Source organism: Bubalus bubalis, chromosome X (assembly GCF_019923935.1).
Source record: "Bubalus bubalis isolate 160015118507 breed Murrah chromosome X, NDDB_SH_1, whole genome shotgun sequence".
NCBI classification, from domain to species: Eukaryota; Metazoa; Chordata; class Mammalia; order Artiodactyla; family Bovidae; genus Bubalus; species Bubalus bubalis.
This window is the reverse complement of record NC_059181.1, coordinates 56,146,929-56,156,149: the sequence shown is the minus strand read 5'-3', so window position 1 is coordinate 56,156,149 and position 9,221 is coordinate 56,146,929. Positions and strand designations below refer to the sequence as shown.

Genomic DNA, 9,221 nt, shown 5'->3' with positions numbered 1-9,221 from the left:
TTCGCGCGCCCGCGCACTTAACTAACGCACTCTCCTTCCTCTCAAGTTCACCACCCCAAAGGTAACTGCACTTCACGGTACGCAAAAAATAAGTAGGTGCCGGCGTGCTCGTAGTATCTTGGGAAATGTAGTTCACAGGCTCAAGACATACAGTTGTCCAATAAGGGAGGAGCGGAGAAAAAGGCGATTTTTCGCCTTATAACAAAAGAGCACAGTCAGTTCTCATGCCTCGCGATATTTCAGCCTTTCCGTGTGAGACTTCGGCGGCTTTACTAGAGCCCGTTGCATGTTGGGAACGGCAATTCGCCAGACCCGCTACGTCGGCGTGAGTTGCCGGAACTCACGTGGTAAATTCAGGTCCGGTCCCGGCTTCGCGCGAGCCACCGCATTCCACGATGACAGGCGTGGCACACTCTGGTGGCCCTTAGGCATGCGCGACAGACTTTCGGAGCAACTAAGAACCCAAACTGAAAACCTACGACTTCTCACCGGTTTGCGCTCTCGCCGAGGCTTGTGCTGCTCACGAACCGGCCTCCTTGGTTCCTTTTCTCCCCACTCCGAAAGTTGGAGGTAGGCCCTGGGACGCTGAGCACTTGGGTCCCGACTCAGACAGTTAAGGCATGCCTGCACTGTCCCGCCAGTGAGGGAAGGAGGGAAGTTCGCAACTGTGTAGTTTGGGCAGCTGGCATTGGGTAGGCTCCAGACCCAAGGTTTGTTTGGAGAATAGGACCGCTCCTGCGGGATGGGCTAGGGGTGGGGGACGGAGGCGCAGGGGTCCAGATACCGGCGGAGCTGCCTTGAAGGGGGTCTTGTGGTCCTGGTCCCAGTGGGGACTTGGGCTTTGAGGTAATGATGAGGAGGGACCAGTAGTGTAGCCAGAGGGCTGTTAATGGGTAGGTGTGGAGGTTTGGTGAGCTGCGTGGGTGTAGTAGAGGTCTGGTGGGAGTGTTATTGGGGAATCAGTGGGGGCTAATAGGTGTGCTTTAGTCGATGTGTTCATGGGGGCCAGTGGGGATGTGTTCGTTAATTAATGAGGGGATGGTAGAATGGGAAACTGGAAGATAATGGGAGACAAGTAGCAGTGTGATCCCTGGGGGACGAATGGAGTTAAGACATTCAAGGGGTTAATAAAGAGTGATGGAGCATAGTGATTCAAAGGATAATGGTGAGGCTGTGGAGGGAATAAGAGGTGAGGGTCATGATCAAGGAACTAATGGAGTAGTGATCAAAGAAGAGAGAATGGGAAGATCAAGGGGTATTGTGATCAAAGGATTTTAGTTTGTGATGATGGCATGATCATTGAAGAAATAATGAGAACAGAGTGAGCAAAGAGAGGGTAATAGTAAGCTGTTGGGTGTGATCATAAATTGATTATTGGGTGGGGAAACAGGTGGGCAGTGAGGGGAGAACCGTATGTATGGGGAGATGTATGATTATCAGGGATTAAGGTGAGTGTGGTAAGAAGAGTTAACAGGGTCTAGTGATCTGTGAAGGATCAATTGGAGGGCCGAGCTAAAGGGGGCTGATAAATCATAGTAACTGAGAGTTTAATGGGGAACTAATAGACCATGATTCTCCAGGTATTAATGGGGGATGATAAAAGAATTATCGGGCTTCCCAAGTGGCTCAGTAGTAAAGAATCTGCCTGCAATGCAGGAGATGTGGGTTCGATCCCTGGGTCAGGAAGATCCCCTGGAGAAGGGATTGGTTACCCGCTCCAGTATTCTTGCCTGGAAAACCCCATGCACATTGGAGCCTGGCGGGCTACAGTCCATGGGGTTATAAAAGAGTCGGACATGACTTAGTGACTAAACAACAAAAGGAATAATTGGGGGCCTAATCATTTCAGGGGAGAGAGATTAAGGAGGTGGGGAATGCAGTGAGGTAGTGTGAGGGTAATAGAGTGAAAGTAGGGGATTAATGGGGCCTAGTAGGGCTTTATGACTAGGGGTAGAGAGGAGAGCTGGGGGTGGTGGTGAGATGTTATTGGGGTTAAGGTGGGCAGAGAAGGGTTGATAGTGAGACTTGCAGGGTTTAATATGTGGAGTGTAAGTGACAGCAGTGGGAGGTGGACAGGGTCAGTAACATCATCTATGTGATAAGTGTTGGGTTTGTGGGACTTTGGGGGGTCTGTTGGCTTAATGGTGGGATCTGTAGGGTGAGTGGTGGAGCCTGAGACCTCAGTAATGGGATCCTAGGCTCGGTGAGCTCAGTGGGTTAGTGACTGGGCTCCAACCTCGTCACCTGTTGAGAGAACTGTCACATAGATCAGATGAGCCTGGTTTAGTTCATGTGGTTCTCACAGCCCTGCAGAGATAGGTAATGGCCCACTCACCCACTTACTGATATGGGGCAGCATCAGCTTACTGTTGGCAGGTCCGTGGGCAAACAGTGTGGAAGATGGGACGGACGTCAAAGGACAAGAGAGATGTCTACTACCGCCTAGCCAAGGAGAATGGCTGGCGTGCCCGCAGTGCCTTCAAGCTGCTACAACTTGACGAGGAATTCCAACTCTTCCAAGGTCCCCATTTGGTGGGCAATTCACTGGGGGATGGGGTGGGCGAAGGGAATAGACAAGTGGGCTAGGTCTACAGAGCTCTGTGTGGTAGGTGGGCTGACTTGGAGGGTCCGTGGGGCAGTCAGAAAGATGGCAGGTACTCAAAAGAATCTGGGCAGCAAGTAGATATGGGTGCTTCCTGGGGGAAAGGGGTAAACTTTGCAGGGTCCCAGGTTGGAGAGGTGGGTGAAGCTGACCAGTGCACCTTCCTGTGTGTGCTCAGGTGTGACGCGGGCAGTTGACCTGTGTGCAGCCCCAGGCAGCTGGAGCCAGGTGCTGAGTCAGAAGATTGGGTGAGTGTGGAGTCCCAGATGGGAGGCTGGGAGGGCAGACTAGGTTGGAGGGTGGACCAGGAGTAAAAACTGAGCTGACACGGACCATGTTGTCCACAGGGGCCAAGGGTCTGGCCACGTGGTGGCTGTGGACCTTCAGGCTATGGCTCCACTACCAGGTGTGTTACAGATCCAGGGGGATATCACCCAGGTGAGAGCATGGCTGGGGGTGTTGGTGTGTATCCTGGACAAAGGCCCTCCCAATCTGGGGTTTGCAGCAAGTGGAAGAAAGAAAAAGACAAAGAGACCAAGAAAGACAGACAGAGGTAGAGTAACTGAGAGAAACCAAGAGAGGAAAACAGCAGAGGAACAGAACCAGTGAGTTGTCATCACAGAGAGACAGCAAAAAAATATTCCCAGAGATGGAGCTCAGTCTCAGGCAAAGCCTGAGAATTTGGCTGACCTGATGCTGTGGGCCAGGGCCGTGGTGGGCTTAGAGGGCTGTGGTTGGGATGCTGTGGGGCCACTCATCATCCCTCTCTTCCATAGCTGTCCACTGCCAAAGAGATCATCCAGCATTTTGAAGGCTGCCCCGCGGACCTAGTGGTGTGTGACGGGGCTCCTGATGGTAAACAGCAGGGATTGGGAGGCCAGGCGGGGGGTCCTTTGCATGTTCCTCTCTGTATGTCCCACCTCTGTTGGCTTCTTTTATTGCCTCTCCCCTGCACTGTCAGCTGTTCCCACATCTGGCAACTTCTCCCTACCTCTGTTTCCTGTTCTCTGCCTCTGTCTTCTACTGTTTTGGTTTTGTCCACCCTTTTGTCATCTCTCTGCAACTGTTCCATTACTGTTCACTTCTTTTTTTTTAAGTCAGCCATCTATCCATCCATTCAGCACATTTACTGAGCATCTGTTGTGTGTCAGGCACTGTTAGACATGTTGGGAGGATAACATGAATAAAATTCTACTATTCTCTGACCTCATAGAGCTGGTGTTCTAGTGGGAGCAGACAGAAAAGAAACAAATGATTGAACTATAAAGCATGTCAAAAGATGATAGGCACCATGGGGAAATAATGAAAATGAGAGAGAGGGAGGGAATACCTGGAGGAATTTTGAGTAAAGTGGAGAAGGCCTCACTGCCTTTAGCATAAAGACCTAAAGCAGCCAAGGGAGTGGGCTAGGGCACATCTGGATAAAGAGCAATCCAGGTAAAGTGATTGGCACATACAAAGGACTTGAGGTAGGAGGGTGAAGAGCGAGATCACTGTGGCTGGATCAGAGTAAGCGTGAGAGTGGTAGGAGGTAAGGTCAGTGAGGTGGTGGGAATCAGATCCTCAGGTGGATCTTTCTGGGCCACAGTGGTGACTTTGGCTCCTTCACTGAGACAAGAGCATGGAGAAAGCCATGGGATGGTTGTGAGCAGAGGAGGGCCATGCCTGATGTGTGTCTTGACAGGATCCCTCTGGCTGCTGTGAGCAGTGTGAGGGCTGAGACCTGGGGAGGGGAGGCCGCTGTAGTCATCCAGGTGAGTGGCGATGGTGGTGGAGATGAGTAGAGGAGATCTTTTGAAAGAGTTGAGAAAGTTTGCTAATGGCTTAAATGTGGGTGTGAGAAGAGATTGGGAGGGGTGTGTGTGTATCAAAGGTAACTACCTTGAAGGTTTTGGCTTGAACAACTGGAAGGATCAGGTGAGATGGGGGAAATGATGGGAGAAGCAAAAAGATAAAGAGTTTGTTTTTGGATGTGTTGCATCTGAGATGTTCGTTCTGATGTGAATCTGGACTGGAGACAGAAGAAATAATACTCGTGCCTAAGATTGTTTTGAGATTGAAAATGAGTGTCTTAGGGTTAGGAGCTCAGAATATGCATCCAGTTGGCAGATGTAGTCATTTGCATGCAGAACCTTAGCAGTAAGAGAGCTTGGTAAATGTTTTTAGTGCTCTAACCTCTCTGGGACAGGAAGATAGCTAGACTGTATGGCCCCCTAATGCTGTTCCTCTTGCCACAGTAACCGGCCTCCACGATGTTGATGAGTATATGCAGGCCCAGCTTCTCCTAGCTGTGAGTAACCCTGGCTGTCCCTACCTCAGTTTGGCCCCCTCCTGGCTGGCTCTACCTCAGCCTTAGCCATCTGTCCTGCCCATAGGCTCTGAATATTGCTACACACGTCTTGAAGCCAGGGGGCTGCTTTGTGGCTAAGGTAAGTTTCAGGGAACCTGGTAGGGGGTAGAGAGGTGTCCCCAAAGGTCATCCTCATGCCTCCATCTCTGCCTCCCCACCCTGCAGATCTTCCGAGGCCGGGATGTGACGCTGATCTATAGCCAGCTGCGTGTCTTCTTCTCCAGCGTGCTCTGTGCCAAGCCCAGAAGCAGCCGGAACTCCAGCATTGGTCAGTGGGGTGGAGGGGCCGGGCAGGGGTTTCGAATCTCAGGGACCCATCCCACGTGGAATGGAGGCAGCAGTTGCCCCTCACTCTACCTTCTTCCCATAGAGGCCTTTGCTGTCTGTAAGGGTTACGACCCCCCTCAGGGCTTCCTGCCGGACCTGACCAAACCCCTGCTGGACCACTCTTATGGTGAGAGCCCTGGGCCCCATCCCTGGGGAGAGTCTGTCTGCCAATGAAATTTTATGTCCCAGGAGGGCCCTTAGCCCCACGCCCAGCTGAAACCCTGCCCCTTCAGGGAATGCTGTCCCCAAAGGATCTTCAGCCCCACCCTCTGGAAATTCCACCCCTGTAGGGATATTTTGATCTAGGAGGATCTTCAGCTTAGTTCCCTAGTGATGACTCTTAGACCTGGTGAAAGTTCTGAGTCCTACCCCAAGGGACACTCCACCTGCCTAAGGAGTTTCTAGCCTAGGAAGACTCAGTCACACCCCCAGGTAGAAACCCCACCTCTGTGTGGGAATTTTGTCCTGTGAGGGCCTTCAACCTGGCCCCAGAGGGAGGGCTGCTTTTGTGTCAAGCATGCTTGAGTGAGACAAAGTCCAGGCAGTGTATGGCAGGTGGCCATAAGTGCAGTGGGAGAAAAGTAGGTTGGGGAGGGCTGTTTTAGAATGAGTGATCATGGAGGGCTTCCCTGAGGAGGTGATCTGAACCGAATGAAGGATTTCTGGTGCAAGAGTGTAAAGAGTAGCTGGTGGATATGTGAGGGAGGTCTCCATACCCATCTGGGGTGCAGCCTGAGTCACAGCTGACCCCAGACACCCTGGCCCTGTCTTGTCTCATCTGTCCCTGCTTGTCAGATCCAGATTTCAACCAGTTGGATGGCCCCACCCGCGTCATTGTGCCATTTGTGACCTGTGGGGACCTGAGCGCCTATGATTCAGACCGCAGTTACCCACTGGACGTAAGTGCCCTGCCAACAGTGGGTTGGATGGGAGGTGCTGTCCTCTGTTCCCAGGTCCTCACCATCCCTCCCAATGTGTGTCCCTGCAGCTAGAGGATGGCTCAGAATACAAGTACACTCCACCCACGCAGCCCCCCATCTCACCACCCTACCAGGAGGCCTGCGCATTGAAGAAGAAGGGGCAGCTGGCCAAGGAGATCTGCCCCCAGGACTGCCCCATGAGCACAGTGGACTTGTTGCCCCAGTCCCTGGCCACTCCACAGCGCTACACCCAGCAGACCTCTGAGGTCTGAAAACATGGACCCAGAGCCCTCAGTGCCCACAGCGACCCCCTCCTCGTGTGCTGCTTTCTGCCCCAAATCGTGTGGTATCTGGGACAAACTTCTGTTTCCTAACTCCCAATAGCTATAAAAATCAATGGGTAAAACCAAGTATAGTGAGCAGAAAAGCTTAACCAAATATCTGAGTCTCTCTTCTTTTTCTTGGGTAGGTGGAAGACGGAGTGAATTGCTCATCTTAACACATGAAGGTAAATTTGCCTTTTTAATCTAAGAATTTGAGTAAACAGCACCTTTAAGAAAAAACTGAGTAAAATTCTACTTTTTAAAATTTTTACATCAACTGGTAAGATTTCAGTCAGCAGACCTTTACTAAAACTCCTGATGTTATGTGTCAGGAACTGCCTTAATGATTTTACACATTGAGGTACTCAGTAAACATTTATTGAACACATGCTGTGTGCTGGGCATTGCTCTAGATTTGAAGATGAAGCAGGGAACAAAACCCTGACCCTCAGAGCTTCTAGTATAGGAAAGAGGTAATAATTCACAATCTAAATGCAGGAGTTTCCACTCACACATACACATACTATTTATCTTGCTCTGTGTCCACCCATATGTATATAATATGTAAAAGTAACCTGGGATATGAAAAAATTTTAAAGCCAGGTAAAGAGATAAGGGCTTCCCAGATGGTGCTAGAGGCAAAGAACCCACTTGCCGATACAGAAGACATAAGAGACACAGGTTTGATCCTGGGTCAGGAAGATCCCCTGGAGAAAGTCATGGCAACCCACTCCAGTATTCTTGCCTGGAGAATCCCATGGACAGAGGAGCCTGGTGGGCTACAGTCCATAGGGTCATAACAAGTCATACACAAATGAAGAGACTTAGCACATAGCACACAAGAGATCAAGAATTCTAGGTTCTGGCAGTTTGCAGTTTTTAAGATGGTTATCGTGGAAGGTCTCACTGAGGTGATGTTTGAGCAGAGACCTGAAGGAGATGAGGGAGAGAATCCATGTATTAATCTAGGGTAAGAACATTCTAGGGAGAGGAAATAGCAAATGCAAAGGCCCTGAGGTGGAATGGTGGGGGAGCAGTGAGGAGCCAGTTTGCCTGGAACAGTCTGGGCTAAACCTGTCAGTGCTGGAGGGCTTCTCATCCTCAGGACACCACTTTAGAGGACATCCCCGTCTGACAATGGCTTTGCAGTTTATTCAGACGAAGTTTACCATTAAAATAAGTAAAAAAGACACCTTAAAAAAATAAATGGCAGATCACAGTGGGAAAAGATATTTATAATCTGTACATGTATAGTATCCATGATATTTAAAAAGCTGCTATAAATCAATAAGGAAAAGAAAATATGAGAATGCCCAGTAAGTACATGAAAAGCTGCTCTTCAGAGAAATGCAAGCTAAAACTAAAAAGATTAACAATATTAAATATCTGAAAGGACATGCAGCATTGGAACCCTTGTATATACCAAGGGCAGCATATAATGGTGTAACTGCTAGATAATTGTTAGGAATTATCTGCTAAAGCTGCATGTGTGTTTAGTTCCACTAAGAAAGGAGTACTTCAATGTTCCTAACCAGCCTATTTATAGTACCCCCAAACTAAATACAGCCCAAACACCCATAAGCTATAGGATGGATCGTTAAATCCTGGTTTATTCACAGTGGAGAACTACATATCAAAAAGAATGAACATTATATGTTTTATGCATTTTCTGTGTGTTATGGTTCACAATGAAAGTAGAGGAAAAAACTGCACAAAAATGTAGCTGAGAAAACAATGATTATAGTAGAAGACAGTGGGAAACATATTTTGGTTTAAAACTTCTTTTACTTTGACCTTTTAGTTAGCTGGCAATCTGATAAGGACTCGGAAGCTGTTTGCTGTCAGGAAAACCAGAACTTGAGTTGATGAACTTGTTTTCAAATACCTCGTCTACCCATCCTAACAGGCTCTGAGTAGGAACCTCGAGCAACCACCACAAACACAACAAGGAAAGAAACATCCCGGCGTGCCCGTCTGCACTGTAGGGGGGAATCTTGAGTAGGGTCTTGCCTTTCTCTAAATCTTTCCAGCCCTGTGTCCTGAATATGTCCAGAACTCACCCTGAAAGCAGGGCTTCTTAACCCTGGGTAGAAGTCAGGGGTATTTGTGAACTTGATGGAGGGAAATCAGTTCAGTTTTACTAACTGAAATTTTAGCTTTCCTCCAGAATCTGAATGCTGGCAGCAAATCAGTATTGTAAAGTTACTTTTGCAGTAGTAAAAGCAGTGCCTGCAACTTTCCCACCAGTACATATCAAAGTTACTTGTTTATGTTGTTACAGTTGTTACAACTTATTACAGTTGTCATGGGCATCTTAAAATATTGGTCACTACTTTGGATAAGATCTTTTTTAATTTATTTTTTTAATTGAAGGATAATTTCTTTACAGAATTTTATGGTTTTCTGTCACAAATCAACAAGAATCAGCCATAGGAACGCCCAGGTCCCCTCCTTCCCAACTCGCTTCTCATCCCACCCTTCTAGATTGTCACAGAGCCCCTGTTTGAGTCATGCAGCAATTTCCCATTGGCTATCTATTTTACATATGGTATTATTGTAAGTTTCCATACATCTCACCCTCTCCCTCCCCTCCTCCCCAGCCATTTCCTTAGGTCTGTTCTCTATGTATGTTTCTCCATTGCTGCCCTGAAAATTAATTCATCAGTACCATCATTCTAGATTCCATATATATGCATCAG

At 48.6% G+C, this 9,221-nt stretch overlaps 1 protein-coding gene across 8 annotated transcripts; it reads left to right on the top strand.

Moving 5' to 3' along the window:
• The first annotated feature begins 285 nt into the window (after positions 1-285).
• FTSJ1 (FtsJ RNA 2'-O-methyltransferase 1) lies at positions 286-8,997 on the top strand. Of its 8 annotated transcripts, none has more exons than XM_006045668.3 (13): positions 286-570; positions 2,363-2,521; positions 2,781-2,850; positions 2,950-3,040; positions 3,379-3,457; positions 4,840-4,892; positions 4,978-5,031; positions 5,118-5,220; positions 5,323-5,406; positions 6,081-6,178; positions 6,268-6,465; positions 6,669-6,707; positions 8,324-8,997. In XM_006045668.3, exons 2-12 carry the CDS (start codon positions 2,401-2,403, stop codon positions 6,696-6,698), a joined length of 981 nt encoding a protein of 326 aa, XP_006045730.1. In that variant the 5' UTR covers positions 286-570; positions 2,363-2,400; the 3' UTR covers positions 6,699-6,707; positions 8,324-8,997. The 8 variants fall into 8 exon arrangements, 7 of the variants coding, with proteins under 7 accessions (XP_006045730.1, XP_006045729.1, XP_006045728.1 ...); XM_006045667.3 differs by having other exon boundaries at positions 287-570; positions 2,377-2,521; positions 6,075-6,178; XM_006045666.3 differs by having other exon boundaries at positions 287-570; positions 6,075-6,178.
• The last annotated feature ends 224 nt before the right edge of the window (positions 8,998-9,221 follow it).

Bases quoted from the DNA above. Each gene is read 5' to 3' on its own strand.
- FTSJ1 (XM_006045667.3), top strand. From the start codon at position 2,401: ATGGGACGGACGTCAAAGGACAAGAGAGATGTCTACTACCGCCTAGCC. The intron at 2,522-2,780 runs GTCCCCATTTGG...GTGTGTGCTCAG, and splicing joins GGAATTCCAACTCTTCCAAG to GTGTGACGCGGGCAGTTGAC. The intron at 2,851-2,949 runs GTGAGTGTGGAG...TGTTGTCCACAG, and splicing joins GTGCTGAGTCAGAAGATTGG to GGGCCAAGGGTCTGGCCACG.